The 25,268-nt window shown below is 49.3% G+C and overlaps 9 protein-coding genes across 9 annotated transcripts; 5 read left to right on the top strand and 4 right to left on the bottom strand.

The window, feature by feature from the left end:
• Positions 1-13: 13 nt before the first annotated feature.
• On the top strand, positions 14-1,569 carry TRV_02504 (uncharacterized protein; the record flags this gene model as incomplete). Its single annotated transcript, XM_003023356.1, has 4 exons — positions 14-35; positions 161-244; positions 299-403; positions 542-1,569. The coding sequence occupies 4 exons, from the start codon at positions 14-16 to the stop codon at positions 1,567-1,569; spliced, it is 1,239 nt and encodes a 412-aa protein (XP_003023402.1).
• Positions 1,570-2,266: 697 nt separating this feature from the next.
• TRV_02503 (uncharacterized protein) lies at positions 2,267-2,690 on the bottom strand (the record flags this gene model as incomplete). The annotated part of the gene is made up of 2 exons (XM_003023355.1): positions 2,267-2,388; positions 2,507-2,690. The coding sequence occupies 2 exons, from the start codon at positions 2,688-2,690 to the stop codon at positions 2,267-2,269; spliced, it is 306 nt and encodes a 101-aa protein (XP_003023401.1).
• Positions 2,691-3,596: 906 nt separating this feature from the next.
• Positions 3,597-7,089, top strand: TRV_02502 (PHD finger domain protein, putative; the record flags this gene model as incomplete). Its single annotated transcript, XM_003023354.1, has 3 exons — positions 3,597-6,317; positions 6,473-6,722; positions 6,914-7,089. The coding sequence occupies 3 exons, from the start codon at positions 3,597-3,599 to the stop codon at positions 7,087-7,089; spliced, it is 3,147 nt and encodes a 1,048-aa protein (XP_003023400.1).
• Positions 7,090-8,748: 1,659 nt separating this feature from the next.
• On the bottom strand, positions 8,749-10,208 carry TRV_02501 (lectin family integral membrane protein, putative; the record flags this gene model as incomplete). The annotated part of the gene is made up of 5 exons (XM_003023353.1): positions 8,749-8,876; positions 8,939-9,428; positions 9,485-9,676; positions 9,748-9,946; positions 10,138-10,208. 5 exons carry the CDS (start codon positions 10,206-10,208, stop codon positions 8,749-8,751), a joined length of 1,080 nt encoding a protein of 359 aa, XP_003023399.1.
• A 1,132-nt stretch (positions 10,209-11,340) lies between these two features.
• TRV_02500 (uncharacterized protein) lies at positions 11,341-13,089 on the top strand (the record flags this gene model as incomplete). Its single annotated transcript, XM_003023352.1, has 4 exons — positions 11,341-11,472; positions 11,533-11,726; positions 11,801-12,265; positions 12,447-13,089. 4 exons carry the CDS (start codon positions 11,341-11,343, stop codon positions 13,087-13,089), a joined length of 1,434 nt encoding a protein of 477 aa, XP_003023398.1.
• Positions 13,090-15,886: 2,797 nt separating this feature from the next.
• TRV_02499 (uncharacterized protein) lies at positions 15,887-18,458 on the top strand (the record flags this gene model as incomplete). The annotated part of the gene is made up of 2 exons (XM_003023351.1): positions 15,887-17,340; positions 17,402-18,458. 2 exons carry the CDS (start codon positions 15,887-15,889, stop codon positions 18,456-18,458), a joined length of 2,511 nt encoding a protein of 836 aa, XP_003023397.1.
• A 1,356-nt stretch (positions 18,459-19,814) lies between these two features.
• On the top strand, positions 19,815-20,675 carry TRV_02498 (uncharacterized protein; the record flags this gene model as incomplete). The annotated part of the gene is made up of 1 exon (XM_003023350.1): positions 19,815-20,675. The coding sequence occupies one exon, from the start codon at positions 19,815-19,817 to the stop codon at positions 20,673-20,675; it is 861 nt and encodes a 286-aa protein (XP_003023396.1).
• Positions 20,676-21,072: 397 nt separating this feature from the next.
• TRV_02497 (uncharacterized protein) lies at positions 21,073-22,554 on the bottom strand (the record flags this gene model as incomplete). Its single annotated transcript, XM_003023349.1, has 2 exons — positions 21,073-22,442; positions 22,497-22,554. The coding sequence occupies 2 exons, from the start codon at positions 22,552-22,554 to the stop codon at positions 21,073-21,075; spliced, it is 1,428 nt and encodes a 475-aa protein (XP_003023395.1).
• Positions 22,555-22,940: 386 nt separating this feature from the next.
• Positions 22,941-25,052, bottom strand: TRV_02496 (uncharacterized protein; the record flags this gene model as incomplete). The annotated part of the gene is made up of 1 exon (XM_003023348.1): positions 22,941-25,052. One exon carries the CDS (start codon positions 25,050-25,052, stop codon positions 22,941-22,943), a length of 2,112 nt encoding a protein of 703 aa, XP_003023394.1.
• Between the last annotated feature and the right edge of the window lie 216 nt (positions 25,053-25,268).

The raw sequence follows: 25,268 nt of genomic DNA, 5'->3' as shown, positions 1-25,268 counted from the left end.
TAGAGTCGCCGCCATGGCTGAAAACACTGAGATCGGTAAGTAGAAGACGCACCCATAGAACTTTGAGACGGGTAGACTGTCGTCTGCTTGCATTTGCTGTTTGGGATACTGTGATGTCCGTGTTATGGGTGATGTGATTGTGGTAATGCTGACGGGCCAGACTACACGCTCAACAACCCCGATACCCTGACCAAGTACAAGACCGCCGCCCAGATCTCCCATAAAGTGCTCGAGGCCGTTTCAGGTGGGTTCCACGGGAATACAACTAGACTAATAGAGAGACATTGACGCTGGATAGGATGGTGCGTTGAGGGAGCAAAGATCGTCGAGCTCTGCGAGAAGGGAGACAAGCTGCTCGACGAGGAGGTGGCCAAGGTCTACAAGGGCAAGAAGGTGTCGAAAGGTACTTATTACCAACTATATTATACCCCCGGATGCTAGACGGAAGAAGAAGAAGGCTGATGATGTAAAAAAGGCATATCTCATCCGACGACGGTATCTCCAAGCTCGTATGTGACGCCATACACTCCGCTCACTTCAGATGCGGAAGAGGCTGCCACCGAGCTCAAGGCCAACGAGGTGGTCAAGATTCAGCTCGGTGCTCAGATCGATGGATTCGGGACCATAGTCTGCGATACCATCGTCGTGGGAGGAAAGGTCACCGGCCGTGAGGCAGACCTCCTGCTGGCCACCCACTACGCCAACGAGCTGCTGCTCAGGCTCATGGTTCCCCCGGGGCTCGTTGCTCAAGGCACAGAGGAAGAGAAGAAGAAGGCGGCTGCCGAGAAGCCACCAACCCAGGCCAAGATATCCAGCTTGCTCGAGAAGGTAGCCAAGTCATACGACTGCACAGTCGTCGAGAACACCACCAGCTGGCTGTTCGAGCGCAACGAGATCGAAGGAAGCAAGAAGATCATTGTAGCCCCCGGAACGGGAGTCAAGGGTGAGGGAACCCCCGAAGTACAGGAAATCTGGGGTGTCGAGGTCGGGCTCAGCTTGGGATCCGGCAAGGTCAAGACTCTCGAGCATAGACCAACTTTGCACCGCCGTACCACAACTACATATATCCTCAAGAGACCCAGCTCCAGACAGACCCTGTCCGAGATTGTCAAGAAGTTTGGAACTTTCCCCTTCAGCTTGCGCCAGCTGGATGATGAGCGGGCCGGCAAGGTCGGCGTCGTCGAGTGTGTGCGAGGTGGCGTCGTGCGTCAGTACGAGCCAGCCGGAGAGGCAGACGGTTCTCCTGTCTCGAGACTTTTGACAACAGTTGGTACGTTACCTATTTCTAATACCTTTAAATATATATGTATGCTTTTATATGCTAACACAAGAACAGCCATTTTGAAAAACGGACTGAGCAGACTGGCTGCTCCACCACCACTTGACCTGGAGAAGGTCCAGTCAGACAAGAAGATCACCGATGAAGAAGTGCTGGCCATCCTGGAGCGCCCACTGGCCAAGTCTACGGGCTCCAAGGGCAAGAAGAACAAGAAGAAGAAGAAGAAGCCGGCAAAGAAGGCTGTCGAGGAGGAAGAAGACGATGAGGAAGAAGATTCCGATGAGGAGTAGACTGTCTCTCTCTCTCCTTGTCTTCCTATCTTCTTCTACCATTTCTATCATTCTCTTCATCCAAGGTCTACATGAAGTGCATGCAAGGGCGTCTCTTTTTATCCTCAAACCCCCTTCCCCCCCTTTTTTGCCACCCCTTTTCTCCTTCTCTACCTTATACTCTCTACCTGTCAGGCGCAAGTTACCTGCTTACCTTCTGATATCAAACCAAACTCCCCTTTGACAGCCTGTCTGTCCTTGAACGAGGTTCCCCCCTTTTTCTGCTCCCCTCAGGCCTTGTCCACGGAGAGAGCCCTATGTTTGTTTAACCGAACAGCTTAAACGCACAAATAGCAAATGAAGACCAATACCAAGTCAAATCAAAAGAATATCAAGTGAATATCAATATCTGTTCCAGTGTCCAGTGTCCAGTGTCCAGTGCCAGAAAAAAATTACCATCATACAGATCAAACAGATCATACATATCAGCCCCCCTTTGATACCAGGCTCAAGTGAGGCCACCCTCGACACCCTCAAGGCGCTTTCACCACCAAGCTGCTGTCCTGCTTGCCCTCACTTTGCCGCAGACTCTTCCAGAACAGTAGCGTATATCAAACTAGTAAACAATACATACATTCCCACATCACCGCGCCAACCACCCAGTAAAAAAGCAGTTCCCCCCCTTTCCTGCCCCTCTTCCCTTCTTCTGTCCTGTCCTCTACATCGTCATCATCTTCATCATCAGCCTGTCCTGTCCTGTCCTGTCCTCTAGATCAGCCTCTTTCACGTCTTTCGAACCTGATAGAACTCCCTGGTAAGTCTTCTGCCTTTTTTTCTGCACTGGAAACCCCCGAATCACCACGCATTGCCTAATCAGGAAGTCCTGTTTGTTTTGATATAAATTTCTCTTCTTCCACTCCAACCTCAGCCTTTTTCAAACTTCACCAGCTTCACACACTCGCTTCGTCTTCAACGTCTTCGTCTACTTGACTATCAACTGTTGACTCGCTTCCTTCAGCTTCTCCCATCTTTCTCGGCTTGTCTCTTGATAGCTTTACCTCTTCTCTGCCTTTTTCCACCAAGACGCGCTCTCGAGCTGCTTGTCTCTCTACAAAAAGAGCATCAACATCACCATTAGCCATCTTCTATCCGTCAAGACTGACCAGGACTGCTCTACTCTCTATCATATTCACCATCTAAGAGCTCAATCCGCGTCTGTTCTTCCAAATCTCCTCTCTGAGTTTGAGATATCTATTCTCCTCTACACACTATCAAACATCTACTCTACAACGAGCATAGACAACAGTCTTTTCCATCTTCGCGTCTATCTTCTATCAAGAGCCTATACTGTCATCCTCTTGCTACCTTCTCATCGTCGATCTCCCTCTTCTCTACAGCTCTCTCAACTACTAAGAGAGACTAAGGTAAAGAGTCTACAGCCGGCTCTCTACATCCACCAATTCCCCTTCTACCTCTCAATCTCGACTACTACAGTCCTCTACCGTCGCCTACAGACGTCTACCAACATCCACAGAGCCTATACAGCCATCCTCTGTGCCATATCTTCCATCCTGCTGCCTCCAGGTGGCCAACCCCTGAGTCCACCGAGCAGCCCACCACCACAGCCTCGAGTTCGCCCGATCTCGAGATTCTGCATATTCCACCTTCTTCTACGCATCAAACTACGCCCTCCCACCGGCCTCGTAAGTCTGCTCCCGCCCGTTCGTGGTGGTCTCCTGTTCTGCGTTCTGTGTGGCTGACCGTCTCGTTGCTGCCGTTAGCTTCTTGTCCACCCGCAAGAAAGACGCAAAACCTCAACATCTCCAACCTCACCCGAGAAAAAAAAAAACCACCAGCCAACCACCGCCGGACTGCGCGGTTACCGACATCGCCAACTCCTCGAGTTTTGAGCTGCACAAGCCAACTCGACCGAGAATACCCTCAGTGAGTGATGGTCTCGCCCTGCATCTACGTGCCCTGAAGCTAACCGCGTGCTCTACAGATCTTCTTGAGGGAAATAGCTTCTTCGACAAAAAGAAGCTGACGAGATGGCTCCTCGTCTCCGGTCCTCCTCGCGCACCACCTCGCGCAACAACACCAGGCCATCATCTCCTCACAGTGCGCCTGCTTCCCGGCCGTCCTCCTCTTCCACCTCGGACACCGCCCGGCCAAAGAAACAGCGCAAGACCGGCACCGAAACGCGTACGCCGGTGGACGTCGTGGAGGAGGAAGAGCGCCAGGCAGAGCGCAAACCAGCTGGCAGCCAGATGGACACCGTGCTGGAACAGCCGGAGCAGGCCGTCGGCCCCCAGATGGCGGTCCTGCCCGGCTCCCAGCAACTGGCTACGGCTGCTGGGCTGTCTCAGAGCCAGGACACCCAGCTTGCCGGCCAGTCGTCGTCTGTTCTGCCAGCTCCAGAACAGAGTACCGAGACCGAGCAACCAGTTCCCGCCGCAGCTCCGCGAGCGGATGAAGAGATATGGGTGGAACCACCCGTCGCCATTCCCAAAACCACCTGCCGCGGGTATGGCTTGAATAGGGGTGGCCCTTACGGCTCCATGCTGCCCCTAGGCACACGGCCTACCTTGGCCGCCCGCCGTCGAGTTGGCCTCGAGCCCCCTGCGCCCACCACTACCGCCAACAGAGTCACCAAGCGGAAGGGGGGCCGGGCCGCGAAGCCAAAACAGACAACGAAGAATGCCGACGAGCGGCCTAGCACCGCTTCTACTTCTGCTGAGGAAGCCGCCGCCCTGTCTGATAGTTCCCGTGCGGAGGGAATCATTCAGGGAGTCCTCGAGCACGAAGAGCGTTCTCGCCAGCAGCCGCCAGCCATCAGAATTACACGATCGAGAGCTGCGGGCAAGGACAAGCTTGACGACTCGGCTGACAGCAGCCAGTCAGCCGGGCCAGCCGTCCCTTCATCGAGGAAGTACACCTCGGAGAAGCTCATGGACATCCTCGGATCAGCCATCTCGCGTGCGGAGGAGTCCCAGGACTCCAAAGTCGCAGGTGGCCTCCGTTGGATCAAGGAGGCTTCGGCCTCTGATCCATTTCTCCTTGGTGTCTTGGAGGGCGCCATCAACAGATCGGCGGACGCTCACCACCGATCCGCCTTCCAAGCCCTGATGAAGGACGCAGTCAAGCGCGCCCAAGCCCAACCAGAGCAGCAACAACAACTGGACGACAGTGCCGCTGCCACCGACATGGTACGCACTGCATCGGCGACTACCACGTCGTCGCTCTCCACGGCCAAATCCCTAGATGCCGATGCCTTCGCCCCTGTCGCTGCTGAGCCGGACTCAGGCAATGCCCCTACCACCACCTCAGCCAAGGGTAAGGGAGCGCGAGCTCCCCGATCCCGGGCTCGAGGCGGTAGACGGCGTGCCGGTCCCTCGAGAGCTAACGCGGCCCCCCCAACCAACTCGGCTTTCTCACGGAAGCGCAAGTTGGAGGAGGACCCGGAGTTCTCGGAAGAAGCTGTCGCTGCGAAGCGCAGAGCACTAGAGGAGGCCACCATCGCCGTGACCGACGAGGCCGAAGAAAGCAACGTCCGGACAGCAATGGAGCCACCACAGGGCTGGGTCTTCCCAGGTCCTTCTGTCCCATCAGACAGCGAGGGTCAGGGGTCGACCAGACCTGTGCCAGTGGCTCCGGCGCCCAAGGACAGAGCCGCCAGAAAGCCTACCACCGTCGGCGGCTCATCATCCAAGAGAGTTCGCAAACCGAGGGTACAAGCGGACGAGATCGATAACATCGATTTCTGCCGTGCGTGCGGCGGCAACGGGCAGCTTCTATGCTGTGACGGCTGCGTGGATTCTTTCCACTTCACCTGCCTGCGACCTCCAGTCGACCCCAAATCTCCACCGGCAGGCCAATGGTTCTGTCCGGCTTGCGAGAAGAAGGGTCTTCTGGGGGGCCTCGCGGAGGTGATGGATAGCGTCCCGCAGACCGGCTTCTCGTTGCCGGCTGAGGTGCGCGAATACTTCGCGGAGGTTGAGACCGGCCCTGGAGGAGAGTATAGGGATGTGCGTGCACTTCCCGAGGGCAGCACTCGGGCCAAACCAGCCCGGGGCAGTCGTGGAGGAGTCGTTGAGGAGCAGGATCCATTGCGGATCCTCGACTCCCACGGCAAGGTCATCGCCTGTGTTCGATGTGGTCTGACCTCAGAGAACCGGCGACCGGTCATCCTCTGCGACTACTGCCCGTCCGCCTGGCATCTGGACTGTCTCGACCCGCCGATGGCGAATCCCCCTCGCCAGAAGCCGGGGAGTGACAAGCCCTACCATTACTGGAGATGCCCGAATCACCTGGAGGACGCCCTCGAACAACACTACCCGGGTAGGGTCCGACGACCCCGTAACCCCAAGTATGTGGACATCGAGGTCCTGCCCGATGCTGACGAGGAGAGCGTCATCAAAGAGCTGGACCAAGAGGCTGTCGTCCTCCGCGTGAGGGAGCGCGGACTCGTCCATGGGTTCATTACGCACGTTTTGAGCGAACGTGCGGCGGAGGAGGAGGCCAGAGCAAAAGAAGCTGGCGATGAAACTCGTACCCAGGGAGAGGGACAGGATGAGGTGCCGCCTGCGGTGCCTACCTTCTCTCAACTTGGGTCGGCCGAGCAGGATGCCGTGATGGGCCTGATGGACATCTCTGGCAACTCAGGGGCCAAGCGAGCGGAGCAGATCATGTCTGGCCTCATTGACGGAACGCCCGAAGGGTTCCGTGCCTGCTCCAATGAACTCGAGATTCTTCAGGCCGTTCAAGAATTGGTAGGAAAGCGCATCGCTGCGCTTACTCCGACCTCTGGATCTACCAACTGAATGCCGTCCTTTTAAGGCTTCAGCGTCCTGCACATCCTTTGCTTCGTCCCGTTGCATTGGATACTCCGACATTATACCCACCAATACAAGCAGGTTTGGTTTAGATCCAGTGTTTTGTTCCAGTGCTTCTTGCACTGGTGCCAATTCTACGAAATGTGCTTGAAGAATCCCTCGATCAATATGTGTATCTGATGGCTGTGTCTGCATTCTTCAACAGGTACGGACCAATCCTGTCAACACTCTCCAATTGGAATGATGTGCCTGTGTCTGTTTTGGCCTCGTCATACCCGCTGGCGCACTCATGTCTCTTCCTCTCTGCTCGCGGCAATACGCAGCCCATCGTGACTAACTTGGGTCTGCGTTGATAACAAGCTGCGGCTGTGACTGGTCGGGCTCCTCTGTTCGGTTAACTGTGAGTTGAGTGTGATGTTCCTGGTGTTGCATCCTTTACCCTTACCCTTACCCTTACCCTGTACTGACTGGCCTTGCTGGCTCTACTGACCTGACTTACCTTATCCTCTTGTGATTTTATATCCCCCCTCAAGATGTCACTGTTTCCCCTTACCGTTTGTTTTGTATGTTCCTGGTTGACTACAGGGTGAAGACAGGGAAGCCAAACAATTACCACTCTCATCTCCTTCGACGAATCTTCAGCGGCACCAGCCAGCACCAGCCATCAAGGCAACAAGTCAGCATTTCAAACACATTCAGCAAAGCATAACCAGCAAAGCATAACCAACAACGTCTGGAATATCTGCAATATCTGCGCCATCTGCAATATCACTTGCATTATCAAGTCACCAAGTCACCAATCCAGCATATCAGCGTCAAGTCCTCTGTTGCCTTTCAAAAAAGGGTCAAAAAAGCCACTTTTCAAGCCCTTGTTCATCTCCATGCTGCCCATACCCACTAAAAAACAAAAAAAAACACAGGCATGGAGCTCTCAACTCGGTGCCCGTTATAGCATCTTTCAACTTCCTCAAGTGACAGGACGTATGATTCCCCCCAGAACCATGACCGTCGGTCTTGCATGGCCTCCTGCTCCTGAGGTCGATAACAGAAAGCAAAAAAGAGCACAAAAAAAAAAACCTTTTCTGTCAAACTCCCATCAACCCACATATACCTACATATGGGATCAGGGCAGAGAATCCACCTAGCTCAGCTTAACGAACAGGCAATAATATACCCATGAGATTGGCCTCAGGTGCTTGTTCACTGATACCCAACATGCTATTACCACAAGTGACTCCAAAAATAAATAACAACAACACTGTCGATTATCGGCTACAACCCATTATTTATGGGCTATCTACAAATCACAATCTGACTGCGAGCCATTACTGCCATACCATACATACTTCCACGTCAAATAACTACCGCTTGTCATACCAACCTCTCGAAACCGATCCACACTTGGCTTCCCTGTCTTCACCCCGTTTTCTTCCGGAACTGACATATTAGATTGAGCGTCATTGCATGGGCCTACCAAAAAGGCGGAGTTTATGGGACTTTGTTTGTTTCCTTGATCAAAGCATGCATAGCATTGCTCTTTACCTTGTTTTTTTTTTTTTACTTTCTCATGGGACTTTGAAGCGAGATAAAAGATGGCTACGGCGTTGTTTGTTTTTCCCGGGTTTCTTGCTAATCGTTTGTGCCTTTATACCCAATTCTTTTTTACGCTCTCTCTTACGACATGTCCACTCTATCAGCGTATTCCCACTCTGCCGCTGATTATAGCGAGTTTGGGGTCTACATTCCGCCACACCCATCCAACGGACATTGTTTGCTTTGATTTGATTTGCTTGTACTTTGCCTCTTCACTTCTATTGTCCCATTATCCTGTATATTATTTTTTACCAAAAGTATCAATATGACAGCGAGCTAAAGCTTGCTACATCTCACGCCACACATTTTGTTTTTCTTGTTTGTTTGGTTTTTTTGTTTCTTTGTAGGCAATACGTAGGCCGTAGACAGTAGGCAGGTAGACACGTAGTGATTAGGTAGGTAGGTAGTAGAATAGTATTGAGTAGATAATACAGATTACTCCAAATATTGAGTCTTCAAAGTATTAAAATCTCTCGTAGACTTATCATTGTAGGCTGTAGCATCAAAGACACTTCCCTTTATCATCCGTTCAACACAAAATAATATTTGAACAATAGCTGGTTATTTAGTATACAGGCCCAAAGGCAGTGGGAACGAAAATCAACATCGTCAAACAATATGCCTAAGGCGATGAATCGAACAAATAGATGGGATATGGAAAAAATGCTATGAAAAGAAACAAATTGTAGAAACCCGAGCAGAAAAGAAGCAGACAAGCAAGCTACGTAAATCAATGCAAGACATTATATGGTTGGTTAATTTGCTGTTTCCTTATCTATAGGAACTTCTTCGGCATGCTGGCTCTACGCTTCTTGTAGACGACGTAAGCAACCGCGAGAAGAAGCTGGACGGCAATTATAAGGACAATAAAGAAGCCCATGCGTGGAGCGGCTGAGATGATACCTATATTTTACCATGTGTTAGTCTAGATTTGAGCATCTCTGTCATGAAAGACGTATACGTACGGTGAGATGAATCGTGGAGGGTATCCAGCAGGCCGGAGTGAGAGTTATGCAACAGGTCTTGCAGTTGTCTGAACTGGTGATGATAATCCTTGCCCTCTACTTCCCTCTGCATAGACTCGACCATTCGCTCCACGCGCTGAAGTCTCTGGTCCACGCTGCTCACTTGGTCGCGGTGAGAAACCATGCGGATGATCTCCTTCAGTCTATCGTCGCTGGTGGCTGATAGAGCGTGTAATTCATCAATTAGCTTGTTGGTTGTACTAGAGATGGCCTGGAGCCGATCCTGGAGATCCTTGATATCCACGTTGCTGCCAGTTGGTGCTTTGTCATAGTTGGCCTGACCAGGTCTGTGCTGAGACTCCTGTCTTCTCTCCTGTTGTTGGTTGTTGCCAGGATAGGTGGTAGCTACAAAGCGGAAGGCCTCAAATGAGTCAGGGCTCTCAGCCGAGGCGGCTGTGATACCAAAAACGTTCCCTGGGGGAATGAAGACCTATGGAGTATATTTAGTTTCAATGTTGCCGTGTATTTACCAAGGGAGCTTTTTACCTTTGGGGTTTTGAAGCAAGTATTTCCATCTATCAAGACCTCAAACTCCCGACTCGACTGCTTGACCTGTAGCTTTGATGGACGGCCTAGGTTGCGGTATTGATAGTCACAGTGACCGAAAGCTAGAGCATCCACATTACCACTGCCTTTGTAGTCTGTGGTTCCGTCGTTTAAAAAGCCTCGAATGCCGGCCTAGATACCAATCACGTTAGGCCGAGGCTAGAACTAGATGCGCAAAAGTAGCGAAAGTAAGCTGGACTCACCCTGCCTCCGTGTGTATCAATTGTGATAGCGAGACCATCAAATTTTCCAACAGTATATATGCTTGACGTCCCAACGGCCGACGCCTGCTTGACGTACCAAAGCTGTATATTACCTCCGCTTCTCTCCTCTCCATTTGCTCTGAAATCGAAGGCTACGTGCCATTCTGAGTCGGGTATTCTGTGTATCCGGTCAGCCCTCCTATTCGAAATAAAGCTCCCATAATAATCGCAGGTAGATCCTACATGTCTTCAGCCCATAATGCACCTCTTTTGTTGCCGGGGTAAGGTGGTGTCAAGATAATTCTATCGGACAACTAGACGAGTAATTAAGCTGTCAGCACGCTGTGTCCGGAACGTCAGTGGGGGATAATGGTAAAAACAAAAAAATACTGTACCATTTCTGGGAGAAAGCCTGAGCCAGATACGGTCCATCCTGGCAGTCCATTGCCGACATGGGACATTCTATATGAATCCGGCGAGCCATTAGCCACTGGAAGCCACTACTTGCGATCAAGCGGCTCATGCTGTCCCAAACGCACCTTCGTCCATTTCCAAAGCTAGATCTCTCCATGACTGAGCTTGCTTGAGAAAGCGTAGCGGATATCAAAGCCCATAAAACAGTTTTACCGGCGCTCAGTGATTGTGCCATGGTGACGAGCTATCTTGAAGTATAGAATTGGCGGTCGAATGTCGAATTGGCAGTAGCCTGCCACAGAATGAAACGCAAAAAGCAAGGAGTCTCCTTCTATAGATGTATTCTTTCGATCTATGCGGTATATCGGGGATGTGAAGTCGTATCGTCTTGTGTTCGGGCAGCTGGTTTGCCCTTGTGCCTGTCGAAGCTCGTGGTAGGAACTAATGAAGCCTTTCCCCGCGGGTAACTAGTCAATCTAGAACGGTGTAAAAGAGCTGCCGGCCCCAATCGCCTCACAGAACCGTCTCAGCCGCCGAGAGCTGTCTATAAGTCAAAAGAATAAAAGAAAACAAAGGAATTGCTCGTTCTTCTGCGTCTTTGGCCTCCCGTTGAAGCATCGCCAGCGCCGTTTGTTGTTTATTTGTCGAGCCAGCTTGTCCTTTTTGGCGCTGCCGCGGTGCAAACCACGCAAACAAGCCAAGATAGGCAATTTATCGCCCATCTCTTCGCTGACCCTTCTCCCTCATAGCTGCCTTTCGCCGTAGAAGTTGCAGTGTATAAGTATTTAAGAGATACTGATGGGTATGACAGGTGATGATGAGCCATTGGTGTATCTTATCGTGTCGTACAGCAGTATGAAAGGAAGTCGGCCGCTGACGGGGGAAAAGGGGTCGCGCTTGTAGAATATTTTAGTTATTTAGTTCCGACTTCACACTGAAAATCAACATCAAAAGCCCAACGCCAACCATCACCACCGGATATCAACAGAATCCATCTCGTCGCCTGGCTGCAGAACCAGCGTGAGCCGAAGAAGACGGGTTAGCCATGACTAGCTGACCATGGCTGACTTCTATCCTTCGCTGACTCAATGCGCCCTTGTGGCTGCTGCGTTTAAGATCCTCTTGTTCCCAGCGTAGTATGTCGCATTTTATCCCCCAGTTCAGTGCATTGGCTGCCACATGAGAAGCGCAGAAACAGAAAATGGAATGATGCTGACAAGCTGGATTGGAAGCAAATCTACCGACTTTGAAGTTCATCGCAACTGGCTTGCGATCACTCATTCTCTCCCGGTCAAGGAATGGTACTATGAGGTATGTAAGCCGACAGCCAGGTTCAAAGCAGTCTTGCTAATGAAAGGCAATCATGTATAGAAAACATCAGAATGGACCCTGGATTATCCTCCGTTCTTTGCTGGGCTAGAATGGTGTCTATCCCAGATTGCTGCATTTATGGACCCGGATATGCTCAAGGTGCAGAACCAAAACTATGACTCCTGGCAAACGGTGTACTTCCAGCGGAGCTCAGTTATTATTCTTGAGCTGATGCTTGTTTATGCCTTGAATAGGTGAGAATTCGAATTTTATTAATATCTGCTTATGAAGTGTCGCTGACCGGGATTACTTTGCTGTCGTGGTGAAGATATATCAAGTCTGCACCGAACCAAGCGGCTAAAGAACTGGCCCATGCCGCCAGCTTGTCAATTCTACTCTCTCCTGGCCTGCTGATCATTGACCATGTTCATTTCCAGTACAACGGGTTCTTGTATGGGATTCTTATTCTTTCAATTGTCCTGGCACGAAGACAGTCTACCCTGTTATACAGTGGCATTACCTTCGCTATTCTCCTCTGTTTTAAGCACATATACCTCTACCTATCGCTGGCATGGTTTGTTTTTCTCCTGCGAGCCTATTGCCTCCACCCAAGCTCCATGTTCAGGCCTCAATTTGGCAACATCGCGAAGCTTGGAGTGGGGGTTGTGGGCGTTTTTGCTGCAGCATTCGGACCGTTTGCAAAATGGGGTCAGCTTTTGCAACTCAAGGACAGGCTTTTCCCATTTTCCAGAGGCCTATGCCATGCCTATTGGGCACCGAATATCTGGGCAATGTACTCTTTTCTAGATCGAGTACTCATACTTGGTATGACTGTTTAATCTTGTTACCCCAACCATTCCCCCATTACTAACAGACCGTAGTTGCGCCTAGACTGGGCCTACCTGTCAAGACTAGTGCTTTGGCCAGCGTGACCAGAGGGCTAGTTGGAGACACTGCCTTCGCTGTCCTTCCAGAGATTACAAAAGAGTATACCTTTGGGCTGACGTTTGTATTCCAAGCTGTGAGTTCACCACACCCGTGGGCCAACTTACATATATAACTACGAAAGAGGACTACGAGACTAACTACATCCAGCTATGCCTTGTGAAGTTGTGGTTCCAACCTGACTGGGATACCTTTGTGGGGGCAGTGACCAACTGTGCATTTGCAGCCTTTCTCTTTGGCTGGCACGTCCATGAGAAGGCCGTTCTTCTGATCATCATCCCGTTTAGCCTGCTGGCTCTCAAGGACCGGCGATATCTAGGGGCCTTCCGCCCACTCGCAGTGGCTGGCCACGTCTCCCTGTTCCCACTTTTATTCACCGCTGCCGAGTTTCCTGTCAAAACCGTTTACACCATCTTCTGGCTGGTGCTGTTTCTTTTCGTCTTTGGCCGCCTTGCACCCGCCCCATTGAGACCTCGTGTATTCTTACTTGATCGATTTTCGCTGCTCTACGACACTGTATCGATACCTCTGATTGTCTATTGCTCACTGGTACATGGAATAGTGTTTGGAAAGCGATATGAGTTCCTTCCGCTAATGTTTACCAGTGCATATGCTGCTGTGGGCGTCCTGGGGAGCTGGGCAGGGTTCATGGTAGTCTATTTCACTACTTAGGCAGCCAATATCCAAAAAAAGTAAACCGATAGAGATATCTGATCTAGAGAATTAAGCAACCCAGTGCGGATATATCCATACTATGCTGTTCCCGAAAGGGGAGCCTAAGTGCTGTAGGGGTATAATTGCCTTTACTAAATTAACTCACCTTTAAGAATGAAATAGAAAAAGGAATTAGTATACCCTGATTGTGTGGAATCTTCCGAGCAGAATGAGTGGTTATACGGGGTGGTTCTGGAGGCTGGGGGCGGGTGGACGGGGGAAAGTAGCTGAGGGCAGGCCCTAATCCCCCCCCCCCTAGGCAGAGATCTCGGCAAACCCGCAGGAGGCAAAAACGGCGCAAGGCGAGGGAGAAAGGCCCCATCGCCATCACCATGCTGCCGGAAAACGTAGCTACTCATTATGCGTCGTTCCGGTGGCGAGAGGAGGGTCTACATGCATGCATCACTCTGTGGCCCTCCTTCTCCTTCTTTTCCTCATTAAGCCGATGAAGTAGGCTTTTCGGCTTCAGACGCCAAGTCTGCATGTTCACCAACTACAACTCATAACCAAAGGATGGGCAGATCAGATAGTGCATAGCTGTAGCCGTAGCTGTACATAAACTAATGAAGGACCGATATAGCAGAGACAGCTGGATGGCAGGATGTTGCGAGCTGAGTGTCCATGTCTAGATGTTGATATCAGGGCGTGGTTGGCTATAAATAACACCCGAATAATACACTCGGTATAGATCGTGAAGACTCGACGGTATCTCTGTATGAAAGCAGTAACAAAAACCACTTCGGCTGCCATTGAACCGCCTCGTCGGCATCATGCATGCCCAGCATCGTCTCTCTGCATCTTCTTATCCTCTTCCGGAGCGTCTTGCCTGTCCATATGCCGCCAGGGACCCCCCCCCCCCCCCCCCCCCTTCCTGTCGTCAGTCCCCGGGCCTCTGAGCTCCGCTGAAACCAGGAGCCGTCGATCAGGAGCGCACCTCGACAAGCTCCCACAGCTGTCTCAACAGCTCCATCCTGCCTCTACCACGTCTACCGCCGGCAATGAGCACGCCGTGTAGGGCCCCGTCGCTGCGTCGCCTGCCCGTCGCCGGCGCTGCTCGCGGTGCTGGAGCGAGCTAACTGAACTAAATAATAACTAAGAGGAAGTTCCCGCACTGACCAGGCTAAGGTTTCCCTCCGCCGCCTTCCCTTTTCCCTCCTTCGCTTTTTCTGCCGCTTTTTTTTTTTTTTCCTCTCTTCGTCTTCTTTCTTCTTACAACTACGCAACCTCAACCTCAACCTCAACGAAGACCACCGCCGCCGCCGACTAGGACAGCACCCTTCGCGCGTACCGTCCAGTCATTCTCTCTCTCTCTCCGCCATACCAACTGCTATAGATCAGCTATCAAGAGGCCTTTACCTTTTTTTTCCTTTTTGGCGGACATCCAGGGCATGCAAGGCGTCAGGAACGACGCGTCCACCACCTAATTCTACCGTGAGCAGAAGCCATTTTCCTTCTCAAGTCTGCCTAGAGCCGGTTTTATACGCGTTGAGATATCCGTGCCTGGGCTAGACTTTCTTGAATTCACTCTTTGCCCGGGCCGAAGCTGTCTCCAATTCAATATGGACTTTATAACTCACTGACTTGCGCCAGAATATCACCACAAGATAATAAGCGGATATCCTGCTGCTTTCTTGACACAGTTACCTCCTCTCCTTACCTTTTTACAGGACAAACCACGTACACGCCCTGCTATTCGCAAAGCTTCTAGGATTTTGCACATGATTGGTTACTACCCGCTTTTCGCGTTTCTGAGCTTGCTCCGGTCTTTGGAAGGGGTTGTGTGTTCTTGATCGCATGTGTTGTCGCTTTTTGAACCTTTTCCCAATATATTCTGGTATCTGAAGCTGAAGATGGTATGTCCTAGGCCAAGCCTATATTCATAGTACCTTTTTTTTTCCCATTATGAATATAACTAATGGACTTACTTTAGGTACTGTTTAAGCGGAAGCCGGTGCAATACCTGCCCAAACCCACAATTGACGATGATAACTCCGAGGTACGCAACTTCCCTATACACTGCTGTTCCTTGTGCTGTGGACCTGGACGCATATTAACAGGTGTATAGGTCTGGGTTATCCCGGAAACGAATGAAGTGTTTACCAACTATGATCATTTCCTGCAGCGGTGAGTACTTTATACTGCCACTATCTTTACCTATTTCAAAAGAATGGTTTGCTAATAAACTCGATATTTAGAATGAACTTCTATAAACAGGTAATATCTATTTCAATTCATTTTAGCTTCACGACCGTTTGACCTTCCGCTAAATTCAAATTCAGAGGCGATTCATTTGCGAAATCACTGGCCACTCTTCCCTGACATTCTTCGAGGCACTGACGAGCGAGGTATGGGGGAATCCCTCGGCCAGGGACAAAAAATTGCGGGGTACAGCCAGCTTATCGAATACTTTTTCGCAGACCGAAGGATCAAGAGAAGTCAACAGTGCATTCCCAGAATCCTTAAAGGAGCCTGTATTGCGCAGGGTTCAATTCTCTACCATCTCGCGCATAGATAGTCTTGGTGTGTATTTCCTTGTATTCCTGATCTATGAGTTATTATTTGCTAACCAGTTTTCGCTATATAGTGGATCAGGTATTCGAGGTTAGTGATTTTGTATCCTGTCTCCATGATAGCAACTGACATTTAGTAGGACTTCAAGCAAGATTTCTATCCTGGAGAGCGCGTAACAGTTCTTCTATCCAACGGGTCGCGAATACATGGAATAGTCAGGGAGAAGGCAAAGTTTCCTGAGGTTATGCATGAAGGCAGGGTTGAGCGCCGTGCAAGCTCGCGCTACCTGGTCAAACTCACAAATCGCAATAACGAAGAGGCCCTTGTTGATGATGAACACCTTGTCCGTGACAGGAAAGTATTCACTAAACAGATGTTACGTTCCTTCATCAAGAATACGGTCACACGAGAGTCATGGAGCGGCGCCCCCTGGTTAGTCAAGCCTCAAATTGCGGAACATTTCCATATCGACACCGAAGTCCCCAAACACCTGCAGTATGGCAACAAAGCTGGCAAAAAAGCGAATGTATCCGCCGAAAAGGAAGAAGATGAGGCCATGTTTGGCTTTTTTGCTTCTCAGAGTCGGCCGATAAATTCAAGAAATAAGGGCCAAAAGGCAAAGTCAGCCCACGAACTCGCCAAGGCTAAGGAAGAACAGTACTTAGCATACCGACGAGCTCTTAACGGCAACCCATCTTTCAGGGTAGACAAAAAGGGCGTCAACAAGGATGTTATCCCACCTCCCGACCCTCACGAGAACTCTTTTAACGACCTCTCAATTGTCATCAAACAGAAATCTCCCAGTCCATTACCGCCGCCAATTAAATACCCCATTGAGGATTTAGACCTACCGCCCACAAGTGACCGTCCACCTCGGCCAGCTTTGAAATTCTTGAATGAAGATGAGGCCCGTGAGGAGGGATCCAGCATAAAGATGAGTTCTATTGGAGCTCTACTCGAAACCTGGAACACTTTGAATGTCTATTGTGAAGTTTTCCAGCTGGACTCCTTTACCTTTGATGATTTCGTGGAGGCAATTCAATTTTCCTCGGATGACATGGATTGTGAGCTACTAGTAGAGATTCATTGCGCCGTGTTGAAGACTCTGGTCAATGCTGAATCAGATCAAGATGGAGCCGTTCAAATCTCCCTTCCAGCTCTACCAGAAGAAGAATCTGAAGCGGAGGAAGAAGAAAGCGAGCCGGAGCCGGAGCCGGAGCCGGAACCCCCAAGACGAACTACTAGAAGCAGCTTTGCAAAGGCGCAAGCGGAACTTGCTGAAATGGAACAGCAGAAACCTCCTGAAACGGAAGCTGCGGAAGTCAAAAAACATTGTGCGGCTGATATGTTTTTGGAATACGACTGGATCGATCGCTTGCGAAAACGAGACTTCAAAAATGGCGGCTGGGAAATGATCCTTGTTGGTCTGCTAAACCGGTTATCCTTAAAACCCAGGCTTAAGGAGGCTTGCGAGGAGATATTAGTTCATATGGCACCTTTGGATGCAGATCCAACTCAAGAAACAGCCCGAATCCAATATTCGACTCTGGACGTCAACCTCCGCATTCAGATTCTGCAGATAATTTGTATGCTGACTGTTGAAACAAGAGCGGTGAAAAATTATATGGAGGAATGCAGTAACCAGATGACCGAATTCCGCAAGGAAAAAATCGAACTTCAACGAGCTCGAAAAGTTGTGTAAGTGATCCTTTAATTCACGTATAACCAGAACGTTGCTAATGATGTCAATAATGAACAGCCTTGAAGAAATTAGGCTTCTCCATGAAGAGCGAAAGCAGCTTGAGCCCGAGCAGCGGGATACTCCAACTCAGCAGGATGAGGAAATGCTGGATGCCCAGATTGACGCTACAGACGACGCTGAAAGCGCTGCGACAGATTCGGATGAACCTACTGGTCCCTCTCTGAGAGGAGGAGTTGACAGAACCATGGAACGTAAGCGGAAACAGGAAGCTGAAAAAGAACGAAAAGAACAGGCTACCAAGCAACCGAAAGGCTCAAAGCAGTACCAGCGAGTCCTAAAGAAAATGGAGGATGAAAAGAGCAAGGTTGCTTCCATTGAAAGTGAGATTGCAGTCCTAGATAACGACCTGAGAGAAGCAGATTGCCCACGGACCAGGGTCTTGGGCAAAGACCGCTTCTGGAATCGCTATTATTGGTTTGAGAGGAATGGGATGCCCTACGAGGGTTTGCCTGACAGCTCTACTGCCTCAGCAAACTATGCCAATGGTCGTCTCTGGGTACAAGGTCCCGACGAAATGGAGCGGGAAGGCTTTATCGACGTTCCCGAACAAGTGAGCCAAGAATACAAGCAGCGTTTCGGAACAACCGTTGCGAAACGGAAACAGGCTGAAGAAGGATCTTCCGGTGTTTCTTCTGCTCAAGAATGGGGTTACTACGATACCCCCGAAGACCTGGATAAACTGATGGAATGGCTCGATACCCGCGGTGTGAGGGAGCTTAAACTTCACAAGGAATTAAAGCTTCAGCGCAACCATATTGCGAAATATATGGAAAACCGAACGGCTTACCTCGCGGAGAAAAATGCCCCTGCAGAAGAGTCAAGCGATCAACCGGCCATGCGCATGTCAACACGAACTAAGGGGCAGGCCACAGATCAGAAACGTGGATGTCTCAAATGGCGAAATCTGACAGCTTTGAAGGAAATCGGTCATTTGCATGTTGAATCAGCGCGGCCGACGAAACGCGCTAAGAAAGCTGCCGCTGCCGAATCCGCAAAGGAAACCAGAATGACTAATCGCCAGGGCAGGCCTCTTGGTCGACAGGGCACGAGATAAACCATCTCTCCCAAAACTTCTTTTCTCTATTCATCTATCCCCACCCATACCGTCACTTTTTATTTCGACCATCATCGCCCATAACACGTCTCTTAACTGGAGCATTGTTTCATTTGGATATTATCTTTATTTTGCATCACTAGACTTTCACAACCACGGGGATTTAACGACTTACGACATATCTATTGGCGAGGGTGGCTTGCAAAAAGAGATATATATATTGCTTTCTGTTCTTTTTGTTCCTGGGACTGACTGCACTTAGCGACATTTTGGTGTGGGCCGGAGCACGCACTGTTTTTCCCTCTCGTCTCTTATATTGGAAGAATATTACCGTGTATATTGTCTATCCTGGTAGGAGTAGTCAGGTGTATCTATCAGAACTGATCTGGCGGAATATCAGTTGGCGTCTGCCTGTTAACAATAGAATTCTTGTACTTTTGCTGCTTTCTTTTTGATCAATCCCATTCCGTGGAATTCAAATATCAAGGGGCTTCGGCTTTTCGGCACCGACTTCCGACCATGTTTTACACACGTGACTCTTTACCGCGGCTCATCGGGAGTTTCTCAGCGACGCTAAACCGTATCCGGACAGCCGCTCACGTGCCACGGCCTTTGCGCCGCAAGCACCCGCCAATCCCAGGAGAGAGAAAAAGAGAAAGCGAAACGAAAAGAAACTCATGACGTTACGAACGGACACAATAAAATAACCGTCCGCGCTTTCTTCCCAGGCAGTGCTCCGTTTCTTTCCTCTTCCGTTTATACGACAGTGGCCCTGATTTATTCCTCTGTCTTCTCGATATCGGTCACTCTATGTTTACCAGTCTATATGATGTCCGCCGGAGACTCTTTTAAATTCGTTCTTTAACTAACTAGCGTCCCGCATTGTATTTTTGTCGAAGAGCGCGGAGTGAGCGTGGGAAGGGGTGCCACGGGCAGGCTACCCCGGTATCCAGAAGATGATGGCACATAGCCCTCTAGCGACAACGACAAGCAGCTCTCGCTCGACAGGCGCTGAGAGAGAACATGATCTTCTTACGTCGAGTCGCGGGATACATTCAGACTCAGCAACAGGCAAACAAATGGCCATGACGAGTCCTAGCACGGTCGCGGTCAAACCGGTAGACAAGAGGAGTTGGGACTACCTAGTCCGGAGTGGTTTGGCTGGTGGGTTGGCAGGATGTGCTGTGAGTATAGCATTCTTATTTCTCGCATCAGTCGCAAAGTTCTAATAATGTGATTTCTATAAAACAGGCAAAAACGATTGTTGGACCTTTGGATCGGGTCAAAATCCTTTTTCAGACATCAAACCCCCAATTCGCAAAATATTCGAACAGTTGGTTCGGCGTAGCTTCAGCCATGAAAACCATTAATAACACTGAAGGTGTTCGTGGCCTATTCAGAGGTCATTCAGCTACTTTACTTCGAATATTTCCCTACGCTGCTATTAAATTCATAGCATACGAACAGATCCGTGCTGTCGTAATACCCTCCAAAAAACACGAAACCCCCTTCCGCCGGCTGATTAGCGGTAGTTTAGCCGGCATCACATCCGTATTTTTCACATATCCGTTAGAACTTATTAGAGTGCGACTGGCATTCGAAACAAAGCAAGGATCCAAGTCGTCATTGCGAAATATTTTCAGCCAAATTTATAATGAAGGAAGCATCGTTGCTAGTTCCACGGATGGAGCTGCTTCTGCATCTACTGCGGCTGCTGTTGTGGAGAAGGTCAAGCCTCGATATGGACTTGTGAACTTTTACCGCGGATTCTCTCCCACAATGCTCGGGATGTTGCCGTACGCAGGCATGTCTTTCCTTACACACGACACTGTTGGTGATTGGCTTCGTCATCCCAGTATAGAGAAATACACCACCATCCCACACTCCGGCAAACATACGCCGCAAGGCCAGGAACAAACGCGGTCTCATAGACCACAGTTAACAGCCACCGCTGAACTGTTCTCTGGCGCTGTTGCAGGACTCATATCCCAAACATCCTCATATCCATTGGAGGTTATCCGACGACGAATGCAAGTTGGAGGTGCAGTTGGTGACGGACATGTTCTTGGTATACGAGAGACGGCTCAGAAGATATTCCTTGAACGTGGATTCAAAGGTTTCTTTGTTGGTTTGACAATCGGCTACATGAAAGTCATACCAATGGTGGCTACGAGTTTCTTCGTCTATGAGAGAGGAAAATGGTGGCTTGGTATATAGCCATGGCCCTATTTCCATCTAACAAGCTATTGAACATCGGCCTTGATACCTCTTCCATCCTTTTTAAGTTTTCACTGCTTCCAATCTTTGGTTTATGATTAAAGGCATGTTTGAGTGTGGCGTTTATTGGCATGCATTCCCATCTTCTGGAGTAGATTTTGATTCCCTTCTTGCTGAATAGCAGCAAGCTATGATGCCTTCCTTTGTGTTTTCTCTTGTCTACATCTATATACAGGCATTTTGTCTAACTACTGTGTATATAAACTCATACATGTTGCATAGAAATTTACCTAGTATCGTCGGATCTATAATTTCGAGTTAACTTCCGAATATGAGTATTTAATAGGCCGCGGAAAGACAGCATTATTGATTTATGATGCGTAATATATTAAAATATTTATACAAGAACCCTCCTCAGTCCATCTGTTCCTCCTAGAACTCTTCGGCCGGTAATTGGACATCGCCCTTTCCCATTTTCCCATCTCCCTTCCCTACTGGCTGAATCCTTCCCACCCTTTTCATTTTCGTCATCTTTATCATCGTCTTCCCACGCAGCACCATTACCGGCTCCGTTCATAAAGTCGATTTGGCGGTCATGTTCACCATTCAGCCATCTGAATATACAGGTATAGCAGTAAACATATCCGGTCTGACAAGCAGTAGGATTAACAAGTGCATTAAGACATATTGGGCATGGCGTCTGAGAGGTGTCCGGATCAACCGGGGGTATAGGGACAGTAAAAATTGGCAGTAGAGTTATAGATGATATTGGAGACTTTGTACGACACTGTTTCGGTCTATCTGCCTCTGCCAATGTCGACTGCTCACTTTTAACATCTGTTGCAGTGGATTTTGACGGTATTCCAGTTACCACTGGAGCGGGAAGTTCAATGGACTGAGTAGCTTGTTTGGCAAGTTGCCTCGAAAAGTCGCTTGCATGCCACCATTCGAGGAATTTTAGAGCGAAAATTGACGCTGGCAAGAGAATTTTAAGGGACCCTAGTAAATGAGGGTATATGGCTTGGGGATTTAAAAGGCTTAAAGCACTCGGCCGTGATCGTGATCTCGACGCGCCTGTATGGGGTGTGTTGGCTGCCGTTGCCATTGCAATCGCTTTGTGATCTGCTGGACTCAATCGCCTGATTCTCGTTCCTATCAGCCATAAGAATGGAGACGAATACTTGGTGTTATCAAAAAGGTAGGCTAAATTGAAAGCCAGTATTGAAAAGTAGTAGGCCCCATTTATCGAAGGGTAAACGTTCCGCAAAAACCATTTGTAATAGAATAATAATCGTTGCTTCACTGTTGGGTTATGAGGCAGCTCATCTGATGGATGGTATCGAGGACCTCCACCCATTCCTGAGACAAGGGCTGCATGCGGAGCAGCATGGATATCATATCCCTCGTCAAGTTTGCGTTTCAAATACGGAATGCCGACCATAACCACCAGATTTCGCCATATATCCGAGTCGCGCAATTTTAGTGTCTCTCGAACAGGCCCTCCTGCTCCAAGTTGAGCTCGGGGTACCTCTCCATCTCTCAATGCTAGAACGCGCTCCCGTTTTAAAGAGTAGAAGTTCTCCGTAAACGAGCCACCGAAGTTTCGCAGGTAATACCCTTCGACAAGAAGCGACACTAGGGCGTATAGTTCATCGTAGGAGTTTAGTACCCGAAGAAGATAGCGGGGATGTCTGTGAGTAGCTACCGCAAGGAGGTAACGGAGTGAAGGGGGGAGAAGGGACGAGAGCTGTTGTTCAGATAGGAGTTCTGTTCAATACGGTTAGCTAGGGGCTATCTCGCCGGTTTAGGCCGCGAAAATACCAAATAAAGATGGTTTAAAGTCATCAAAATTGTTCTGTAATGATGACATATACTCCATCTTGACAGTTCAGCGGCCTTCCTTCAATGAAGAGCTTGTTTGGCCTTGGGAATTGGTAGTGTTGATAGATGAAGGTCGAAAGCGCCAAAAACATGGAGGTGAAGTGAGTTTGGCTGGAGCAAAAGATGCCGAGGTCCAAACTTGAGCCTCATGAGCTTCATCTTACCGACGAGACAAGAGCGAATATTGGTTAACAAGCTGATATACATAGATGTTAGTTCATGATTTATTCTAGATAGTACAGGAAGATATAATTAATGATACATAGTTATACAATCAACGCCCAGCTGAAATCCAATCCAGCAGCATATTCAACGGGCTAAAAAAGTAGGTGATAGTACAGTAACTTGTGGTGACATATATTATGCGAAGACTGTACTCCGTAATTATTGAGAATTCGCAGCTTTGAAAGACTCAAGGTCACGCAAGCATTGTTTCCACAGCCGAGTGAACTGGCTCACAGTGCCATCGTCTGTCTTTTGGTCTATAGCGGGATCTGCCACTAACATACAGGCCATGATGGCTCTCGTTAGTTCCTCGTCGAGAGCAACGGGCGGTTGTTCTCGGGCCATCATAGGTACCCAAGACGAGAGGCAATCGACAGCTTGACGTTGATGCCCCAGTTTAGCATGCAGGCGGAACATGAGTAGGTAGAGCTCCTTTGTCCGTGGTATTTGCATGAGGGGTATTCGATGCCATAGGCGCCAGAAATTGCTGTAATTTCCATGCTCAAAGTACATCTTCAATAATTCTGGATAGTCCTTGTAGTCGAAGTCGACATTGGCAGAAGCCATTAATTTGCTCAATCGGTTGTGAACAGTCGTGATACGGTCTAGTTCTTCCACCTGTACTTTTGAAACAGAATCTGGGTTGACAGAGGTGTTCATTGCACCAGGGGCGTCGTTGGCTGGAACGTGAGATTGAAATGCCGATGCTTTATGAAGCAGAAAAAATACTTCACCGTTGAAGATATTGATTCCACGAAGGCTCATATGTTCCAAAACTCTTAATGCTAGGTCGATGTCTTGTTCAGGGACGCGTTCATTGGCCGCATTTTCGGGGCCTTGGAACGATAATAGCGTACGAACTGTGTCCATCGCAAGCTCCTCCGAGATGCTACACCCAGAAGCAGCCATACTTTTAAATGCCCGGTACAGGTCTGCTTTCCTATACGCGGGGTGCTTTAGCAGCACGGCAGCTCGGGCGAACGACAGTTTATCTATGAGTACTGTTTCTGTGTCAGATTTCGACACTGCCTCGTAAAACAGCCTTAAGAAAAGGGTTGAATCTCTGTCGCCGGGTCCAAGCCCAAGTTCTCGACGAGCTTCTTCCTCTGGCAACCGGGATAACTGTTCCAACAGAGAAGAGACATTTGGGGATGCCATAGATGTGCTTACTATTTTTGATGGCAGGGCAGGCCTGGACTCCTGAACAATATCGCCGAGAGTTTCATGAGATAGTGGCTCAGGGGTGTTGGGTCGGGCTTGGGTATGTATATGCCTCCTTCCTGGGAACCGCTGGCTGAACGTAGATGCAATACTGTCGACACCCTTTCCGGAGCTAGTGGTCTCTGAAGATAAATCGCCCCAGACATCATCACGAGGTGCAGGATTCATTTCTCCAGCCTCCGGGTTAAGAAGGCTCCCCCATAGAGCTTCGAGCTGAAGTTCGGATCTCGTCTCTTCAACAAGCATTTGCACAACGATCCGAACTTTGTCTTCCGTGCCGCCGAATCCGATAAAATTCCGATTCCGTGAATTTTTGGTCTTCAATGGGCCATTTTCCACGTCCCCAACATTAACACATATCCACCCGGTAGTTATACCATCGTCTCGGGAGTTCAAGGAGCTAGCATCGCCCGTCACTTTGGCCTTTCTCGCCCTCCGTCGTAGTTTTATTTTAAGATCATTTCTTCCCAGGAGCCCATCAGCAACTGGCCTCAACTGGTAATTGCTCCGTAGCCACCTGCATAGTCGATCGCCAGAAACGTTAAGATGCTTAACGCTTCGGGCTGTCCCGATTATCATAATGAGATTTGCGCCCAGAGCTGGAGGAGGATCAAGACCTCGAAGGTCAAGGAGGGCAAGGTCGTCGAGCCCGGCATCTACCGAGATATATTGTAGAAGGTTCTCTAATATAGGAGGCGGGTTTTCGGGGAGAGGGGGCAACTCCTGCTGCTTAAGAGGATGCGAACTCGGCTTATGGGATTCGTCCTGTAGATACCACGGGATATGTGACGATTCTGCGCTCGTGTCCTCCTTTGTTTCAGTTTTTGTAGGTAGATCGCTATCCGCCTGGGATTGCACGGAGCCGAGGGCAGAAAATTGTCGTCTTCCGGTTGTTCGGACGTTTCTCTGATAGAGCTTTGAGCCAGGGTAGGATATAGAGGATTGGGGTCGTCGTGTAGAGCTCGACAGACTACTTATGGCAGCAAAGGAGCGGAATGCAGCATTTCGACAAGCATGGCACCTGAATCCCTGCAAAGCTATTCCACTCATCTTCTTGACTTGCAAATGAACCACTTAACCAAATCACGGATCTTTTCGTCTCTATTATTTGATTCTTCGCTCCAACTCGATATTTTTAGTTTTTATTTTTTGATAATCGAAAGTTTTAGTTAAGCTTTTTGCACGTGATATATTAATAATGTCTTAGTAATGTTTATGACTAATAAATAGACAAACAAGACAAACAATCCCCACTTAAGGAATTTC

Source organism: Trichophyton verrucosum (genome assembly GCF_000151505.1).
Source record: "Trichophyton verrucosum HKI 0517 chromosome Unknown contig00217_1.f1.exp, whole genome shotgun sequence".
Taxonomy (NCBI): Eukaryota; Fungi; Ascomycota; class Eurotiomycetes; order Onygenales; family Arthrodermataceae; genus Trichophyton; species Trichophyton verrucosum.
This window is presented reverse-complemented; position numbering and strand designations above follow the sequence as displayed.